The sequence below is a fragment of the Neopsephotus bourkii genome, unplaced genomic scaffold (genome assembly GCF_033783945.1).
Source record: "Neopsephotus bourkii isolate Nb327-2 ecotype Australia unplaced genomic scaffold, CSIRO-AGI_Nbou_v1 NB_1678, whole genome shotgun sequence".
Taxonomy (NCBI): Eukaryota; Metazoa; Chordata; class Aves; order Psittaciformes; family Psittacidae; genus Neopsephotus; species Neopsephotus bourkii.
Window position 1 is genome coordinate 736,753 of NW_026902152.1, and position 20,386 is coordinate 757,138.

General features: G+C 46.2%; 1 protein-coding gene across 2 annotated transcripts in view; it reads right to left on the minus strand.

Moving 5' to 3' along the window:
• Positions 1–20,386, minus strand: part of GNAO1 (G protein subunit alpha o1) — a 146,504-nt gene that overhangs the window by 9,026 nt on the left and 117,092 nt on the right. Inside the window, exons 5-8 of one of the 2 annotated variants that reach the window (XM_061375832.1) lie at positions 15,696–15,824; positions 14,751–14,880; positions 6,894–7,047; positions 2,755–3,383 (exon numbers count right to left, since the gene is read on the minus strand). In XM_061375832.1, the coding sequence (XP_061231816.1) occupies positions 3,196–3,383; positions 6,894–7,047; positions 14,751–14,880; positions 15,696–15,824 (601 nt within the window). In that variant the 3' untranslated portion in view covers positions 2,755–3,195. Of the gene's footprint in view, positions 1–2,754; positions 3,384–6,893; positions 7,048–14,750; positions 14,881–15,695; positions 15,825–20,386 lie in introns of those variants that run through there. The other variant, XM_061375833.1, reaches the window with a different exon arrangement.

The window sequence follows — 20,386 nt, forward strand, 5'->3', positions numbered from 1 at the left end:
GTTTCTATACTGGGCATGATGTGCTGTGGTATGGAATACCCCTTTGGCTAGTTTGGGTCAGGTGTCCTGTCTCTGCTTCCTCGTGGTTTCTTGTGCCCCTCCTCACTGACAGAGCATGAGAGACTGAAAAGTCCTTGATCAGAGTAAGTGCTATTGAGCAACAACTAAAACATCAGTGTGTTACCAGCACTGCTCTCAGACTAAAGCCAAAACACAGCACTGCACCAGCTACTAGGAAGGACAGCCAAACCCAGGACAGTACCAAATGTAACTAACATGCAGCTTTTCAGCCCTCATTTTGACACCCAGAACACACTGGGACGCTAGGTTTGACTGTTGGGACCTGGCCACCCACATGGGACAAGCTCCAGAACATGCCCACCCCTCTGCAGCTAACTCCCTGCCTCTCCTGTGGCAGAGGCACCATCTCATTGCTTCTGGCTAGCCCCTTCCAAGGAGCCAGGCAACTGGGCAGGTGCTTCCCACTGGGAATCCTTTCTTTGGAAAACCTCCCCACCGACTCTGAAAATCCTGAGCTAAACCAAATGTAACGACACATGCAGGCCTTGTGATCAGTTTTCCTTTAGTTTATGGTGGTATAGCAGTGCACTGGCACTAAATGGAGCTGGGAGAGGAACTGGGACCTGGGAAAACAAGATGTGCAGGTAGGATGTGGCGTGAGGAGAAGATGGAATCCTGGCTTTGCTGGCTGAACAGTTCTGTGTGGGGGCTAACGCCACTGGAGGTATTTTAAGGCTGAGATGGTGAACAGAAAGGCTGTACCCAGTTGCGCTGGGCAAGGGAGACAGAGACCTGGTGTTATTGCCGTTAGTGTCCAGCAGAGCAGCAGCAGGTCCTCACTGTATAACACTAAAGATAGTTTCATCACTTAATCCTATTCAGGGGATGCCTGGCACAGCTGCAATCATACTGGCTGTGAGCTGGTTACAGGGTGAAAGCCACCTTGTCTTCCTGTGCAGGCTACCCCTGAGTCCCAGGGTGCTCCCGCTCACTCTCTCGCTGGGGTCTTGTCAAGATACCCCATAAGCAGTGTCCTGGCAGAGTCCAATCTGACAGGGACTCTCCTCTGGCTCCCTTCGCTTCCTGCTCTCCTGCTGACTCAACCTGCCCCATCTCCCTTCTGCAACTTCTCTTCAAAACTGTCCCACACCCCAACTTCTCATGCTGGTCCTCTCCATCCGGTGTCACCATACCTGCTCCTTTCCCTGCCTCCCACACACTGACCCTCACCTGGTCCCTTGCCTTTGGGCTGTGGTGCTCTGGGCTGCTCTCACACCACCTCTCCTAGATGGGCACAGCAAGAAAAGAGATATTGTCCCTCTCAGGCACTGGAGAAAACTCAGGCCTCCTGAGACCTGAAGGATACCTCTAGCTCCGGTTCTGAAGAGAGGACAGATGAACTTGTGGCTGGCCTGGAAAGGTGCATGTTTTCCAGGATTATGGAGTTTAAGAGACGCAGAAAAGAGGGAGGGATCAGCACTGTCTATCTGTCCCCATGTGAAGTTAGGCCCTGAGTAGGACCTTGGAGGTGGCTGTCCCACCCAGACACCAAACAAGCTTTCATGGTTGACTTCTAAGGGTCCCTCCATGTTCCTGGAGGTGACAACCCCACCTCTCACACTCCCCTCTGCCTTCATCCCAACAGTACCAAAGCTCTTGGTGATGGCAGGCAGATGGCCACACATAACCTAGCCCAGCCACATTTGTCCTACCTTTGTATCCCCACATTTGGCTTTGTTGGGCACCACCCTTGCCATTTCCACATCTCTCCCCCAGCCCATTCTTCCTCTCTTCCTTGCACTTTTTCTTCCTACTCCACTACTTGGCTCAAATCAGCTCCTTGAGTCCTCCCTTGTCACTACATGGCCAGGATAAACCATCCCTCTCACATTAGATACTGGTGAAGCGATGCCCTGACTGGAGACACTGAATCTGGACCTGTTTCTCCTGGATGCCCAGGCAGGAGATGACACAGACAAGCTACCTGCTTCTGCTCAGCCAGGGAGGCTCAGAGTGCAAGGTCAGGATTCTCAAGGGTATTTAGATGTGATAAAGAGCTGCAAGGGTCCTGCACACCTTGCTGTCACCCAAGCATGGTGTGGTTTCCCAAAGCACCCCTCTGCATTTCAGCTACTTGAAGGTTAAACTCTGCCTACAAAAAGCCAGGGGTAAATATTTTTGGTGCACCCCAGCATTTCAGGGCTGAAGTTTGGAAAGATGCTACGTGTCTGCAAGAGCACTGGTTATGCTGGAATCGCTTAGGCTGGGAGGTGCTTTGGAAAAGGTCCATGGTCTCCAGCTGGCATCCCTGTGCATGGGGTCCCCATCAGGATGCCATCTATAGAGCATCCTTGCTGCCTATGCTCCAGGGGTGCAAGACCAGCTGCCAACACCCAGCAGCTCTGTGGCATCCACCAAAGCTTCTCAGAAATGGGTTACTGAAACCACTAGACATATTTTAACATTAATTTAGAAAAACTTGAGGTAAAACTGTTACCGGCAATGAATGCTTTTAGACAAGGCTTAGTAGGTTTTGTTACTGTGTCCTTCTTACTCAGACACCAGCAGAACTCGATATAGCTGTTTTCACTTGTTCAAATAGCTGTCTGGAAAAAAGGAGAATATACAAATCCAACACCAACCCCTCTGGCTTTTGGATAGGAACTGGAGCCATAAGGTACCCTCAAAATGATCATATTGTGTCTAGCTCTTCCCAAAGAAATAGTGTTAAAAAAAAAAAATGTATATAAATAATCAGAATCAAAAATATCCCCTAATTTCAAGGAAAAAAGTTTCGGTTCCAAACTAGACTGTTGTTGACCAGTATTTTAAGGCTTTGATTTTTTTTTTTTTTTCAACTGAAGTATTTTTGGCATTTGGCAGTTGAAATGCACTTTGTGGGCAATGCGTTAGCTCCCTCTACAGCACTGCGAATTGAGATGGAGGAGTAGAGCGAGGCAGCAAGGGAGTGAACAAAAATAAACCAAACCAAAGTAAACTGGGGCTGGGGAAAGTAGAACTTGCTGCAAAGTTTTCTGGGACAGAAGGAGTGATTTATGGATTTCTTCCTCATCATCCTCTGAGGAGAAAAAAGAAGAAAGAGAGAGGACCTGTCCGCAGGACCGGAGGATGCTCCTGGCGGGTGTGAGGGGAGAAGGGAAGGAGGAAGGTGCTTTAGTAGAGTCCGCAGCCCCGCAGGTTGTTGGCGATGATGACATCCGTGACGGCATCGAAGACGAACTGGATGTTGTTGGTGTCAGTGGCACAGGTGATGTGCGTGTAGATCTCCTTGTTGGTGGACTTGTTCTTGCTCTCATACTGAGCCTGGATGTAAGCCACCGCCTCCGTGAATAAGTTTGGGCCTATAAGAGAGCCAAGGAAAAAGAGCTGGTTAAAGTAATCCCATAACCCTAAATCTGTAGGGTGCCTGCAAGCACCCTATCATAGGGATATGGGGGACTCATACGGGGCTGCTGCAAGCCAGCCACCCCATCTCCATCTCAGGGATCTGGCCAGGATTGCCACAAGGGAGGAGATGCTCTCTGACTGCCAGCTCAGCTGTATTTTTATTCTGGATTGCTGTTTATAGTCTACAGACTGAGTGTTAAACAGGCTGAGGAAACCAGCAGAAATTCCACATCATGATGACAAAAAAGAGAAGAAACCTGCCAGGAATGCAGCAAGTGCTTAACCTGGTGAAAAGGCTTAGCTTTTGTTTCATTTTTGGAGTTTGTTATTGTATTTTCAGCTTTTGATGGAAAAGAAGAGCTAAAATGTCCATAAATTGAGGGCAGTCTTGGTAACTGTGCCTTCCTTTCCCTGAAGCACTAAGAGAAAAGGACATGAAAAGATCCAGCCTCTGTTACAGGGTGAGTGGGGTTTTCTCAAAGAAAACAACACACAGTGATAAATCATATAAAATGTGCTTCTTTTTGAAGAATTAGGATGGCAGTATGGTCTGCTGGAGCTGTGCCTAAAATCACACCATGAACAGATTTTTGTTGTGATGTATAGCAATGTCTATGCCAAACTTTATTAACCATAAGGTTGTGTTAAAAGAGCTGAAGAGCAGTCATGCAAAAGAGCAGATCCTTTCTCATCTGTCCAGCCTTGACACTGGTCACGCACAGAGCTCTGCTCGGGTACCTGCTTTGGTCTGATAAATTCAGTTTCTCAGGCTGACCTGAAGTGCAGCCCTGGAAGGCTCCAGTGCTAACGCTCATGGACCCCTTGCCCTCTGTGATGCTTTACTGATGGGAAATGTGCTTATCTGCTAGAAAGAAGCTTACTTGGGCTTGAGATTTGCTTAGCTGAAGGCAGCAAGTGGAAAATACCTTGCATGTAAATGTACATGCACCGCTATTTGAAGACACAAGCTTACGAAGGCCATGAGACTTGAAAATACGCCTGAAGAGAGACAAAATGTTTTCTGGGAGGAGGTTCTTACATGAAGACCTGTGTGAAGAATCTGCAAACAGTTCCACATGCTGCCACAATCAAGAGGGTATTTGATCAAAGGGAAGTCACTTGTTTAAAGGTGTAAGGATTTAGGTGCTGGATTCCTTCTTGGAAAGCCAGGAATCACTAATGCCAGCTTGGTTTAAAACACGCCCTGGATTCTGCTGCTGCTTCCGTAAGTACTGTGGATTAATGCATGTTAAATGCATGAGTGAATTAAGGGGATGGAAACAGTCAGTGCTCTGTCTAGCATACAGCAAGCAAATTTGTGAATACAGTCTTCTAATAGTTCTGTCAGCAGAACTAATGGACATCAGAAACCTCATTTTATTAAAAGCATTTTGTGGAACTTACTTGTGATGTAGAAGGTCCACTCATTTTATTTATAGGCTTTCATCAAATAATTCCTTTTAACTCCAGGGTAACTTCCTAATAATGCTGCTTTTTCACAAGGCCACAAGGGCTTCACCCTCGAGCCGTGGTCAGCAAAGCAGGAACGAGTAAGCTTAAGTGTGTGCTTGGGCCTAAAGTCTGGACTAAAGTCCCTGCATTGCTGAATGCCTGGGGGGGGAGATATTCTTCACCTCTGGTTCAGATACCTGTTGGATTATTTGGAAGGACTTTCAGTCTTCAGACTTCCAGACCTCTCTGGAGAGAGGCAAGTGTTCTGTGGAGAGTCCCTGGCATTGTGATAACTCCCAGCTTCCAAAACAGCACCTAGAAGGAATTTAGAGCATCTTCGGGATACTCTCAGATTTGGGAGGACTGATTTGGTTCACTTGAAGCTGAAGCATTCCAGAAACACGCTGTATTTGTTTTCATTTGTGTAGTCAGCCAAAAGCTTAGCTACATGTGTACGAGGGTCTGTCTCCCCCACCAAACTCCTCACTTGGGCTGGGACAGCTTGGGAAAGAAAAGCTACATCTAAATCAACATCTCTTCTTCTCCTAGTCTCTCTGCCATCAGAGATATGCAAGAACATTATTTCAGAGTGGGGTTACTTGGAGACTTCAGTGAAGATCGACAAAACCAGGTTAACAAAATGTGATCAAGGAGTGAAAGGTGCAGGTTTGCTTCATGGAGAAATGGAAAAAAGGAAGATGGCATGATAATAATCTTCTGGTATACAGAAACGCTGCTAGAAAGAAGATGATGAGCTGCTCTACAAGCCATCCAAAAGATGGCAAGCAGCAACCTAATTTGCAACCAGAAAAATTTGAGTTTGGCTTTATTGTGACCTTTCCACTGTAAAGACTGTGGAATTTCCATTATTAGATCTTTTTAGACAAACATATCATGACTATGTTTGCTCTGTCTAGACCAAGCAGGTGAGTAGATGGCTGAAATGTGGCGGTAGTGACAAACATCCAAACCTTCCCCAGAAGAAGCCTGTAGATGTTCTTCTGAATGGAGTCACTCAGCTCCATGTCCATAGACCATTCAGCCCAAAGCAGCAGTGATGGATTGCTTTTGCTTGTTCACATTGAAAAATCAAATGCTCAGAAGTAGGAAGCTCTGGTTAATAATTTGTTGTCCTGCCCAGAAGTGTGACACTCTTGGTACTCCCGGTTCACAACTCCATTTCCTGACAAAGAGATCTGCTGCTCTGTCTGTCAGCTTGATTCATCTGGATGTCTCTGATGAGCTTAAATAATTCATGATGATAAGTTTATTTTTATGCTGTCTCAGAATGGTAATGAGCGTTGGTGGAAGCTGGCGAGATGCAGCTGCAGCCTTTGCATGGGTGATGTATTCCCATCAGCAGCTAACAGAAGCAAGGGCCTCTCACATGCTGCTGTGTTGCAGAGCCTCTGTTCTGATCTCTGAAGCCTTCTTCTCTCCAGCCAAGACTGGGGCATGGCCTACTGTGGCTCTTCACTGCCTGCTCTATCAGCAGAGGCATTGGTGGTTAGTGCACCGGAGAATCTAGTGTCTTGTTTTCTATCTGCATTTAGTTGGAAGCATTTGTGTGTCCAGATGCTTGATGTCAGTGAGCCTGAAACTGTAGGCCTCCTAAACTAATATGATAAAAATGTACAGCTTGAGCTGAAGCAGCCAAGCTGTGAAACCTGCTGTCTGCATGTTGAAGGGCTGATCCTGCAGCTGCTTGGTGCCTGGTAGTGGGTTCCAGTGGCCAAGAACCACAGAGGGATGCAGGGATCAAATACACTGCTTAGTGACAGTGGCCTTTTGGCAGAAAATAACTTGGGTTTAAGTCATCCTCATGCTTTCAGTGGACCACTAAACATGGTGGGAATGATCCTATGTCATTTATTGAAATAAAACTTGCAGTGAAGGAAATGGGAGCTCTAGCCATGCATTTTTAGTCTGTGATACATGACAGTGTCAGCCTGGACGGAAACACTCCACGATCCCTTTGCTATGCACTTCTATACAGCCACCTTTCTCATTACCTGTATACTCAGGAAAGCAGAGAGACAGTGGAGATTTCTTAATTTTCTCCTCAAATATGTCCTTCTTGTTTAGAAAGAGAATGATAGATGTATCTGTGAACCACTTGTTATTGCAGATGCTGTCAAAAAGCTTCATTGATTCATGCATGCGGTTCTGCAATAGAAAGGAGAGATCACATGAGGCCAAAGACAGCGACTTAAGGACGTTCAACACATAGGGAAATCTAAAACAACTAAATTAAGGAGAAAAAAAAACCCTACAATATACATAATAACTTCATGTATACATACAGCTCAACATATACATACACAGATGCAATTCCTATAACATTTGACATACAGTTAGTAACTTAAGGGCATTTAACTATACAGAGCTGTTCCGATTTTGGATAGCATATAATTTACAGGATCACAGCTCACAGAAATCATCATGCACCATGCATGGATGGGGAGTTATTTTTGCCCTTTGATCAGATCTATGTGTTTGTGTAGCTCATGCAGATTTTCTACAATGTTTTCATTAACTTCTTAAACTTCTTTTTTCACTGTCTCGAATGTGTGTGGCACACAACTGGTTGGATACATTAACCAAGGACTGGTAGATCCTTGAATTAATCTGGAGTTGGAAGCAGACACCAAGGTGACATAATTTTGGAAATGACCTTGCCGTGACCTTTGCCAGGTTTTGTTATTTTGTTTAGTGTTGCTGGGCTTTTTATTTTTTCCCATTTTTTTCAGTTGCCTTGGAAGATGGCTCAACAGAAATTGTCTCACTGAGAGCAAAAAAGTGAAAAAGGAAGAAGAAATAGTATAAAAGGGAAAAACTTAACAAAGGGCATCTGAGAACAACCAGACTAGAAGTCAGGCAGCTACCACTGATGTTAGCTCATGCCTCTACAAGAATATCAGCTACTCGCCAGTAGAAGAGCCACACATTCAAATGCACGCACAGCGAGAAGTCAGCTTTTTAGTTACAGGTCATGCAAAAAAAGACACAAGAAACGAGAGAGAGATAAGAAGAATGAACAAAACAGACCAGTTAGAGAGTTGCAAAGTCCGCCACATGGTTTTATGGTGGTGGAAAGAGCTCACGGCAAAGTCAACCAACTGTCATGTTCCCTGTTGCTTTCAACTCTCTGTTTTTCTTTTTTTTTTTTTTTTGTTGTTTTTTCTCAGTTCAAGAGAAGCTTCATACCTGCCAATTTGGTTGGTCTCTCAAATGCTCATTTTTTGGCCTTTGTTTGGCTAGATATGGTCAGACGGCCGAGGAAAGGCTGTGAAGGTGCCGAGGCTGGCGATGTTGGGCGCGCAAGGCCGATGCCGGAGCGCGCACGCTGGTCGCGTGGCCATCTCTCAGCCAGGAGCCGGGGAGTGGAGAGAGCAGGCACGGTGAGGACGAAGCACACCCAAGAGTCAGGGGGTTATCAAATGCAAAGCATGGTACAGACCAGACCAGCTCCTCGGCTTTTCCCAGTGGTATCTCCTTGGGACCCCACTCCCCAAACCCGCTAATGCACATACGAGACTGGTTACAGCAACCACCTGTTGCTGTAAGCTGACAGATGCTGGAGAGGACAGGGTGGCACAGTCTCGTTGATGGAGGGTTTTTGAGGATGGGTGGAACGTGTTCCCCCTCCCCGGATTTGGAAATTCGGGATGCTGCAGGAGACAGCTGGTGGCTTTCACCCCTCTCTCGCTCCGTTTCATGCTTGTGCTGGCAGCATGATTGAGCCCAGCACTGTATTGATTAACACTTTCCTTTTCATTGATATACATTAGCTGCTGCTGAATGTTTTAGTTAGATAAATGTGGCTCTGTGGATGAAGGAAACATGTGATCTGACCCAGAGTGAAACAGGACGTGAGTGATTTGCTGTACCATACACCACATGCTTTGCTACAAGGCTTGAAATGACCGAGCATCTCCCCACTGACACACAGGGAAGATGTGATCATGTACAGATGGAAAAATGCAGCTCCTTATTGGGTCTCAGTTGCAAGATGTTGCTTATCTGTATTGTCCCGTATCTGTGTGCTGGTTTTTGCTAACTCATTTTGTACTGGCTGGTGTGGGAGCCCCAGAGCAATGCTGCTCTTTTTCACTTGTAATGTCAGAACTGCAACCATGTAGGAACCTGCAAAGGTTTTGTACAGGAGATCTCTGACCCAAAGCCTTTGGGAAGAGAGAAGAAGGTGGAGGGCAGTCAGGGGAACAGACGGCAAATACAGTTAACTGTATTTTAATCAGGGTCCCTCACAAAACATTCTTAATCACATTTTTATCACCCTTTCTGATTTAAAATAGAAGCATGGAGGAACACATGAACACTGCTCGTGGGTTAAACCACAGCTCGTGTGCAGCAGCCATCAGCCTGGTGGTCAACGTACTTACCATGCTGCACCCCACCAGCCCTGCACTAGGCTGCACAGACCACTTCCCAACTGCTGGGAAGCATCATGGGTGACATTTGATTCCTTCTGTATGTGTTTGTAGGAGACCTCCAACAACTCAAGCAGACCCTGGCTAAGATGCAAGGATGGGGAGGCACTCTCTGGGTACCACATGTAAAAGGACAGACTGCTGCTAAAGGAGGAGTGAGAAGTTAAAGCTGTCAAATAACCCCCCTTCTACCAGTAAATCCAGAGTGAAAAACCCTTTTAGTCACCTAAAGCTTCCCCAGGGTTTCTCTCAGGAGCACCCATGCTGCTGTGATGGGGCAGAAATGCCTGTTCTGCTAGGTGGCATCAAAGATTACACTTCTCATAGTTTTATAGTAAGTGATACAAATTACTTCACCTGCTTTTGGACCCATTATGCTGCTTTTTCCTACTTTATATTGGGTCTATCATTAAGGAAAGGGCTCTTGAAACACTGGCTTCTTAATGTCACTTCCTATTTCAAAATCAGTATTTTAAATCCTTATGCCTGTAAATACTTTATATTCCAAAAGCAAAGCAGCCCCACTAGCCACATTAGAGATGACTAACACTCGCCCATACAAATTAAAAGCCCAGTTAACTCTTCCTGTGCAGGACAAGAATTGCTTATCACTGAGTTCAGATGTCATTGCACTATCGTGTTCCCATCTCTGATGTGAAGGTCAGACAACTTTCTGCTACGAATGAGGGAGAAAGGATGCTGTGGTCAAGACTCTGCTCAGGCAGAAACACAGTCACAAATCCCATCTTTTTTCACCAGAGCATGGGAGGAGACTTGGTTATTTCTCCCACACACAGTTGATTCAGGGTTTTTTTGTTCTCCTTGGTGATTAAATACTAACTGGCATGTGAACTATAAGGGTGCTGATGGTTATCCTAAGGACAGAAACTCCACATCCCCCCTCCTGCTTGTATTGCCTAAGATGCTCAAGCCACTTTCACTGGCTTTGTCACTCCAAAGGCAATTTCTAAGCATGGCAATTCAATTTCCTTGCCCAGTGACAGCAGAGAGAGTATGCTAACCAGGTCATGCAATGAAATACGAACCAACAGACCAAGGATCACTAGCACAGCACCTTCAACCCATCCCACGCTTAGCAATGGGAACATGAACAATACTTGCATGTCTTTGCTAGATGACCCAAATAGTTTGGATTCAGAGACATCAATGTGCAGCATGAATACCTCCCTCTCTTGCCATGACTCCTTTGAATTTGCAATTTAAAAACCAAAGAGGACAGGCTTGGTTTCAGTGACAGGCCCCATGCCATTGCTGTCTTTTTAAAAAATCCATTAGGAATTCCAGTTAGAAGGAAAAACGCATATTTACATTTGTTAATTGTCTTCACCAGTTTTACCCATTAATGACTGCTGTCCCTCTCTCCTGCCAGATTACAGGTCTGAGGCTTTTCCTCCTGTAAGCTCAGCTTACAAAACATAAAGATAAGTAACAAATGAGGCAAAATAGCTTTGTTACGCAAAGACATAATCCACTGAGTTGTTCAGTCAATTAAAACAGGATGTTCCCACTGTGTACAAATGCAGCAGAGAGTCCTGAAATTCTTTGTGACAGACTTTGTAAAGCCAGATGAAGAGGCACATGTAAAACCCTGAAGACAGTGCCTTGTGCACTGGATGGGCTGGGCAGAGGGTGTAATTTTGCCTCGTGAGCTGTAGCTGTTGGCTGTGCCTGGTAGCAATAGGACTGATGAAGGCATTGCTTGAATTTCCCTATAAGTTTGGTTCTCTGCCCTGGGAGACAGGCATGCAGGGAAGCAGTTTAGATCTGCCAACAGCGGTGCAAGTAGGTGTTTGGGGCAATGGGAGAGGCTGGATTCAAGAGCACCAGGGGTTATCTGTGCAAAGCGTTGTCTTCATGGGTCATCACAGATGCAGAAACTTCTCTTTATTTTATCTGTGTCTTTCTGCTCTGGACATGGAAAAGTACTTGCTTTCCTCAACTCCTGCCATGTTACTCTTTTGTGTCAGGGAATTGGAGAGCATATATGTCCCTTATAAAAGACTACTTGGTTCTAGGGGGTGATGGCTTTGTGTGCAATAGCCCTTTTTTAGATGCTGCAGGAGGATGGGTGCTCAGCTTTTTAAAACAAAGACACAAAAACCCACAAAAAAAACTACAGGTGTGGAGCTGTGCTTTAATTTTAAGGGCAGGAACAGGTCAGGGGGCATTTCACCCAGCCTTGTTTAACCATTTCTTTGCTCAGTCTTGTTGGAAAGGGTTCACAGTGAACCTGTTGTTAATGAGCTTCTTCCAGTGAGACAAGCTGACACTACAACTAGGCTATTCCCAGCGCCCTTGTGACCAAGCTTCCGAAAGCAAATCCCCTGTATTAGGCTGACTTGATCTGAGTTTCAGTTTAACCTGCCCAAAATGAAGTCTGACTTTTAAAAAAGCACCAAAAGCCCCTGTGAAATCCTGTGGTTACTGTCAACAAGGAAAAGCTGTTCTCCCTATGCTTTGCAAGCATTTTTTGGGTGCCTGAGATGTTCTTTTCCTCTTCATGGCTCCATGCCAGCAATGAAAGCTCTACAAGTCTTTTCATACTCAACAGAGACATCTGTGCAGCACCAACCCTTCAGTAGCTTAATACAGCTGGAAGTGCCTGGATCGTAGTAAGCATCTCTATAGAAAATGAAGATGGAGGAGCAGCATCCAGCTCACAGTCTCAGCTGCCTCCTCTTTGTCTTTTCTAAGTGAGAAGCAATAAAAGCTGATTTACGTCATGAAAGCCAGCAGATGTGACGGATGCAGACAGACGGCAAATCAGCTGACTGAAGAGATGCTGCTTTTACTGCTGGCTTTTTGGAGAGGAACCATGTTAGGAGGCAGGAAATGGAATGCTTGGGGTTTCAGCTGGGAGAGGGCCAGAACCTATGGGTTTTCCACCTATGCTGGGGGTATAATAGGGCAGGTAAGATCCAGCTCCATCATTCTTCCTGTTTGGATTGGCCTTGCTCAGGGTTGTTTGTTTGGGTTAGGCAGGGGCATTCTGCAGGCACAGCAGTGCCAGTGATGAATCCTTTCCCCGTTTACAGTGAGTGTGTAAGTGAATAGCAGCTGCCTCTGCCCTCCTGTTGCTCAGCATCCCCAGAAAGGCTTTGTGAAAAGGGACTGAAATAGCAAGCAAATGTCAGCTCTGTGCCAGAGCAGTGCGAGCCTGCTTTCCTGGTGCAAAAGGAAAGTTGGAGATGTATAAATCCCAGTTTTCTGCAGTGGAGCACTGCAGGGGGCAGGCCGAGCTGGCACCCTGCTTGTCACTGGGGTGGTGCTGGGGGATGGACAGTCACTGGCAGAGCTCAGCACCCCAGAAGAGACGCTGTAACCTCCATCTCAGAGGAGCTGAGTTAAAGTTGACATTTAAAAATGGCACTGGCATTCAGGCTCTTCCATCTTGTGTACTGTGGCTTTGAATCACAGCTCTGGCACCCAAAGGTGACCTGTATTAAAAGCTGCCTTTGGATTCACTGTTTGGGTGTTAGAAGCCCAAGTTATACCTACAGATCGCCTTGTTCCCTACTGTGCTGGGTTCAGCAGTAGCAGTCATTTTTCTCCTTCTTGATAGCTGGTGCAGTGCTGTGTTTTGACTTTGGGCTGGGAACAGAGCTGATAACACCGATGTTTTGATTTGGCCAAGGACTTTGTGAGCCTCATGCTCTGCCAGAGGAGGGGAAGCTGGGAGGAAGCAGAGACAGGACACCTGACCCAAAGTGACCAAAGAGGTATTCCATACCACAGCATGTCATGCCAGGGATATAACTGGGAGTTACCTGGAGGGGCTAGGGGACTGCGGGGTTGGACGGTCGGTGATTGGTTGGGCTGGGGGGGGGTGAGTTATCGGTCGCCTGGTGATGAGGTGTTGTATTCTCTTCCCTTGTTATTTCCTTTATAATTGTTATTATTGGAGGTAGCAGTAGTGATTTGTGTTATACCTTAGTTACTAAACTGTTCTTATCTCAACCTGTGGGAGTTGCATTCTTTTTGATTCTCCTCTCCGTCCCTCCAGGAGTAGGGGGAGGGCAAAAAGGGGGGGAGTGAGGGAAAAAGCTGTCTGGGTTTAAACCATGAAACCTGCTCAGGTCACAGCTTAGCTCCCTGCCTCCTGGGGCTGCCTTCTCCCTCTGTATTCTTCTTTATGTCGTGGTTGTGTTTCCCCTGCTCAGCGGCAGAGCTCTATGGCACTGAGCTAATGACTTGGTTTTTCAAATCACGTCAGGTGACTTAGGTTCCTTCCCAATAAATCCTACAGGATTGTGTATCCTTGAGCATATTAGGGCCAGGATCAGAGGTAGGTGACAACTGAGGATTATAAATAAATGGACATATGAGGGTGTAGGGTATCTCAGTCAGACTGGAGGGACATAGTCATGATGTTAGTATCAGCCTGAATTCTGGCATCAGTACAACCCAAACAACCATTTGACTTCATCAGTTTTCTACAGCTCATAAACCTGAGTTAAACAGCCTAGAAACCACAGCCCCCTCCCAGCCTTCTGGGACAAGCTAACTGATACCTAACAGCAATCTTTCCCTCAGTTTCTTCCTCATTAACACTTTTCTGCAAGCCTACACCTTCAGCAGTAGGAGAATAAAGAGCCTCAGAGAGATAGAGTAGGCAGGATTGGGCCCTTCATGCTGCTGCAGAATGGACACAGATAAAATCGTTACCAAGTCTGAGTATAGCCTCCAATTTATTTTTGCAAGACAAATGCAGCTAGGTGCTTGATGGAGGTATCCCCATTACACTGACTGAATGGCCAAAATACACTAATGAGTTTTCTTGCATCCTCTCTGTGTATTTAATTCACTTGTATTAATTGCACTTTAATACCAGGAAGCATACGGGTCCTTGCTAGCTCTATTTCCAGGTGGCATTTTGAGCCTAACGTCACAGTGGGAAGTCATAAAAGCTCTCCTAGAGCAAATTACCTGAGGGATCAAACAGCTCCACTCTCACTTAGGAAAATTAATATCTGTAGCCTGAAGAAATAGGTTATATTCCTAGTCTGAGTCTGCCTTGGGCGTGCATGACCGTCCTGCACCTCTGCACCACGGCACAACTGCTTCCTTAACATTTGTTTTAAGAGCCCACCTCTATCTCCTCTTTCTGGACACAGGATTCTGTTAACACGTTTTGAAAACACACAGGCTAGTTAGAAAGGAGACATAAAACACTGCGACTTTACCAGCGCAAGGAAGCATTACCTGGGCATGCAGACTTGATTTTGAAGAGTGTGGAGGAGGACACATCTCCCCAGGATTTCAGAGTTAAGGGGGAGTGACTGACAAAAGCACATTACTGTAGCAGCCCAGTGAGCATTCAGTAATCTCTGAGTAGTTGCTGGCTATGCAGTATTCCATAAAGAAGTGCTGGGGCCTCCAAGACCCGGTAAGACTCACCGTGGTTTCGTCTTCATGAAGCACCTGGTCGTAGCCACTCAGTGCGACACAGAAAATGATCGCTGTAACATCCTCAAAGCAGTGAATCCACTTCTTGCGTTCTGACCGCTGGCCCCCAACATCAAAGAGCCTATGGCACAGGAGAGGACCATCAGTGCCTGCTCCTTCTTAGTTACAAGGAAACTTGAGCATTCTTGGTATTTCACAGAACGGTTTTGTTTGGAATGGATCTTCAGATCATACAGTTCCAACTCCCTGACACAGGCAAGGCCACCTTCCCCTAGATCATGTCCAACATGGCCTTGAAACACTGTCAGGGGTGGAGCACACTGTGTCTGGAAGGCTCCAAACACAAAGCAACATGTCTTTTACCACTGCCTTGGTTTTATTCCTCTGAGACTGGAGCTGAGGAGGACCAAAAGGAGCAGTTACAGCAAGGGATGTGGGAATCTGTGGGAGAACCTCAGAACTGTGCTGTGTCCCATATCGTCTGCAGAGGGAGAGACTGCATGCTCTTGAGCTTTATATACTCCAAATACTGTTTGTGTATGGTTTTCTGCCTTTATGTCCTTTTCTCTACTGGCTGGCATCATGAAGGTCAATACACAGTGTTAACCTTATGTGACTGACTCACTTTATGGAAAAGATTTGGCCAAATATTTTTACATTTATGAGGCTTGATCAGGCTTGACTGGTGGTCAATCTTACATTACACCTCCCAGCAAAGAGGTGCCATTTGGGTTAGAAGAAGCTACCATGAGCTTCCATCTTAAAGGCAGTGATTTTCAAGACAGGATCATATTGCTGACCCTCCAAAACACTGTGTCTTCTGCAGTGGGAGTCATCCATGCATTAACTAGAATTTAACAACTTCTCCTTTGGGAGCTATGGGAAAACTCTGTGACAAATAGATGTACCGAAAATCTACTGTGCACTTAGACTAACCTGAAGTGGAGGTTTTTGAACGTGAAGTGGGTTTCTACGATGCCAGTTGTTTTGACTCTGGTTCGGAGGATATCCTGCTCCGTGGGCTGGTAGTCTGCAGCTCCAATTCGATCTAAGCTGTCTAGGTAACTAAGAGAAAAAGTGAAAAGAAAAAGAAAACAGATAAGAATAAAGCACACATTAATCTTTGTCAATCTCAGATGAATCCTTCTGCTTCCTATTAATATTTTTCAATCTCATTTTTCATGGCTGAATGTATTGTAGTATATCCTATTCTGGTGAAAAACCAACCCCACTAACCTACGCATAAAATCTGATAGTGAACTGAAAGCAGGAAATTAAGTGTGCGTGTGTTGTGAGCCCTGGTTGCAATCTGCGAAAACACACAGCTTTAACATTGCTTGCTATTTTCATTCCCTGAGGGACGAGGTGCCCAATTTGTCCATTGTGCTGTATTCTGTACACGCACATGCTCTTCTGCAAGGGTTTATTCAGATAAGAGGTTGGGGCATATAGGTCTCATGCGCAGAACAGACAGGTTGAGTTACTTTCGGGAGATGCCTGTCCTTCTGCTAGTAAGGGAGGCAGGCTTGCTGGCTTGTTCTGAGGAGATGCCTTGCTTTCAGTCAATTCATATGAAGGAGATGAATCTCTGCCTGAGTGAGTCACTGCTTCAGTCTGAAACCAGCACAGAGCTGGGACTGCGGGAGATGCAGCACATGGACAAAACCCAGGATGGTAATACTCTGGGAGTATAAATAGGGGGTTTTGGTGGGCTAGAGGAGAGATTTAGCTTTCTAATACACTTGGATATTTTTAAAACATTTACCCTTATTCTACTGTGAACATTAGCAATGCCTCCATAGGCTGAAAATCTGGGCAAGAAGTCCTGTCTTTCGGCATGAAGTACTTTTGTAGAGGAGCCCACAGCTGTGCACATACGACCACAATCCATTTTCGTACCCGTTCAAGGCAATTTTTCAAAACAACTCAGCCCAACTAAATATAATTTATAAAGAAAAGAGGATCTTGGGATACAATTTAACATGAATTATAAACACAAATCTACATCACACAATAAAGTCTTTCTTCCCACCATCAAGCTGCACAGATATTCCAGTTCCTCTGAGAGGGGGTTTGATGTGTATTACAGGGCCTAAATGTCTACCCCTAACCCCAGGAGCATCAATCTAATGCACGTGAGATGTTTTCAATATACTGTGAACATAATAAAGCAGGTCTATGCATGAGCAGTTGTCTTGCCCTTTGATCTCTGTACTTCTGGCAGCATGGATGTCATCCAAAGGGACAGCAGGACAGGAGGTGACATGCCAAGGTTTTTAACACTGTGTTAAAAACTCATCTAGTCCCGATGAGTTACCCAATCACAATCACATGGTAACGAGCACACTTCCCCCTGTGCCTCGACAAAGCTTGGCCTGAAGGTGATGCCCTGTCCTCCCCTGGAGATGCTTTCCCTGGTGCATCAGAAAGCAGGAAAAAAATTCCCATTTGTGTCCTGGAGGGAGTGCTCTGAGCCACGGCTCTGGAGCTGGATGCCCGGTGTGCTGGGGCTGTGCGCTCTGCTACCCAAGAAAACTCACTGCCACTGGCATTCATGCCGACCCAACCAAATTCCATGCTACTGTGAAAAACATACCTCGCCCTGCTCCCATCACGTATTTTAGCTGCCCATCACATTCATCATTCATTATTGCTAAAAAATTGCAAGAATCACATCACCCAAAGTATTTAAGGTAAACAGGCTTATTTTTGTTTCAAGTAGTTAAAGCTTGTGGTTTTGTGACAGATGCTCCCTTAATAGCCTGATGATGGGTCCTGGATGGATGAATGGGGCTTCATTTGAAATCAGATCCTCTGCAATGACAGCTGAAGCCATGATCACTCATCTATTCACAACTCATGTTAACTCCTGTTATTTAAGAGACAGCTGCATTTCTTCACATATCCCTACAGACCAAGGCAGCTCTGCAGTGCTGTTACTCAGGGATTCAGGTTTTCGTCTGTCCTCAGGAACAAAATACTTCAAGGTGATGGTAAAAAGTGGAGGTGTAAGAGAGGATGGATTTTCTTTTCCTCTTAGAGTTCTTGGCAGTACCCTGAAGACCTTTATCACTTTCTCCATCTTCATTTTCTGTAATTTTCTATCATTCAGTTCTCTCCAATTTAAAGTTCCCTATCAATTACTCTTGCCTTTGAGGTCCGCCTTTAATGCTGGGAGTGCACCAAATGACAAAATCAGCTGCAAACTGGCCAAAGGATTTGGCACCACAGCAGCATAGTGACAGAGTTCTTTACTGGAACTGCTGCCTTCAACCTGCAATGATTTACTTGTGAACAGCAGCATCATTTGAATCCCAGGCCCTGTACTGGGATGTCAGGGGGTTCTCACTCTTACGGCACGCACAGCCTATAGCTCTTCCATGTGGTGTTCACCGGACTGCCCTAACAACAAACCAGCTCCAGATTAGCTTCATACAATCTGTCTCGGCGGTTTGGAAAGCTTCACTTCCCTTCACATCATTGCCAATGGAGGTGATGCAGCCACATGTGCCTGGCGCCACCTGAGTTACCCTGCAGGATTGGAGATCTGGGGGAGATGAGCAGTAGAGCGAGGATGGCTGAACAGCATCCATCCCATCCACCCTATCCTCCCTGACAGTACCCAGCTTCCAATTTCACTTGGGATATCTCCATAGGAACCTTGGCTGGGGGGCGTCTAACATCTGCCTGGGTAAGGGCAATGCTTCCCAGTACTTAGTGACAGAGGAGTGCTCATATCCCCAACACTCAGCCCGTCTGGGCTTCAGATGACCTGAGCTCTGCGAATACGGTGCCTCAGTCATTCCCATGCCAATACCTCCAGCCCAGCTCCAACACTTTTTCTGTTAATTCCCCTCTTCATTTCTTTCCTCATGTCTAGTCTTCCCCACCATTCTTCGTGTGTTTCTCAATGACTCAGATTCTTTTAGTTGCCTGTGTCTGCTTTTTGTCTGTTCATGGAAGTCTTGATGAGGGTCAACCATGCATTTCCATGAAGGTATACAACATTTTCAGTTGGCTTCATTCCAAAACTGTTTACTCCTCTGGCTGCTCTCTCTGGCCTTTCTACTATCTGGGGCTGCAGCAGATATTTTTTCCTCCTAGAGTTGGCTGCACTGAGCGAAACCCCATCAGTGCATACACCCCATGAATTCCAACTGGAGAAATGTGCCATGTCACGGCTGCCACGCTAACATCCAGCTGAATGGGAAGCCTGGCAGGCTGCTGTTTGAATGCTAAACTGATTTTAGCTGCTGATTCTCCTTGGTTCCTACTGGAGGTATCTCAGAGGCCTCATCTGGTGCTCCCTGCCCATGCTGCTTGTTTGGACCTGCTGGTCTCCTGTGGGTAAGCTTGAGCCAGTGGAGGATGGGATGTGTATTGTCCGGGAAGCTAGAGACCAGGTTAGGAAAGCTAAGGCCCAGTTAGAATGAAACTTGGCTAGGGATGTTAAGGATAACAGGAAGGGATTCTACAGGTACATAGCAAATGAAAAACAGATTAGGGAGAACGTAGGCCCCCTCAGGAAGCTCTCGGGTGAACTAGCTACACAGGATTTGGAGAAGGCTGAGGTTCTGAATGACTTCTTTGCCTTGGTCTTCACTGGCAAAGGCTCTGACACCACCACCCAAGTCTTGGAAGGCAGACGCAGGGACTGTGAGAATGAAGACCTTGGGCCCACTGCAGGAGAGAAATTGGTTCGAGACCATCTTAAAAATCTGAACGTGCACAAGTCCATGGGTCCTGATGAAATCCATCCGCGGGTCCTGAAGGAGCTGGCAAATGAAGTTGCTAAGCCTCTGGCCATCATATTTGAAAAATCATGGCAGTCAGGTGAAGTTCCCGACGACTGGAAAAAGGGAAATATAACCCCCATTTTCAAGAAGGGGAAAATGGATGACCGGGGGAATTACAGACCAGTCAGTCTCACCTCTGTGCCTGGCAAAATCTTGGAGCAGGTTCTCCTGGAAGGCATGCTAAGGCAGGTGAAAACCAACAAGGTGCTTGGTGACAGCCAGCATGGCTTCACTAAGGGCAAATCCTGCCTGACCAATTTGGTGACCTCCTATGATGGGGCTTCGGAACTGATGGAGAGCGGTAGAGCAGTTGATGTCATCTACCTGGACTTGTGTAAAGCGTTCGACACTGTCCTACATGACATCCTTGTCTCTAAATTGGAGAGACATCAATTTGATGGATGGACCACTTGGTGGATAAAGAACTGGCAGGATGGCCGCACACAAAGAGTTGTGGTCAATGGCTCAATGTCCAGCTGGAGACCAGTAACGAGTGGTGTCCCCCTGGGATCTGTGTTGGGAGTGGTCTTGTTCAACATCTTTGTCGCTGACATGGACAGTGGGATTGAGTGCGCCCTCAGCAAGTTTGCCGATGACACCAAGCTGTGTGGTTTGGTTGATACGCTGGAGGGAAGGAATGCCATCCAGAGGGACCTTGACATGCTTGTGAGCTGGGCTGATGCCAACCTCATGAAGTTTAACCATGCCAAGTGCAAGGTCCTACACCTGGGTCGGAGCAATCCCAGGCACAGCTACAGGCTGGGCAGAGAAGAGATTCAGAGCAGCCCTGTGGAGAAGGACTTGGGGGTGCTGGTCGATGAGAAAATGAAC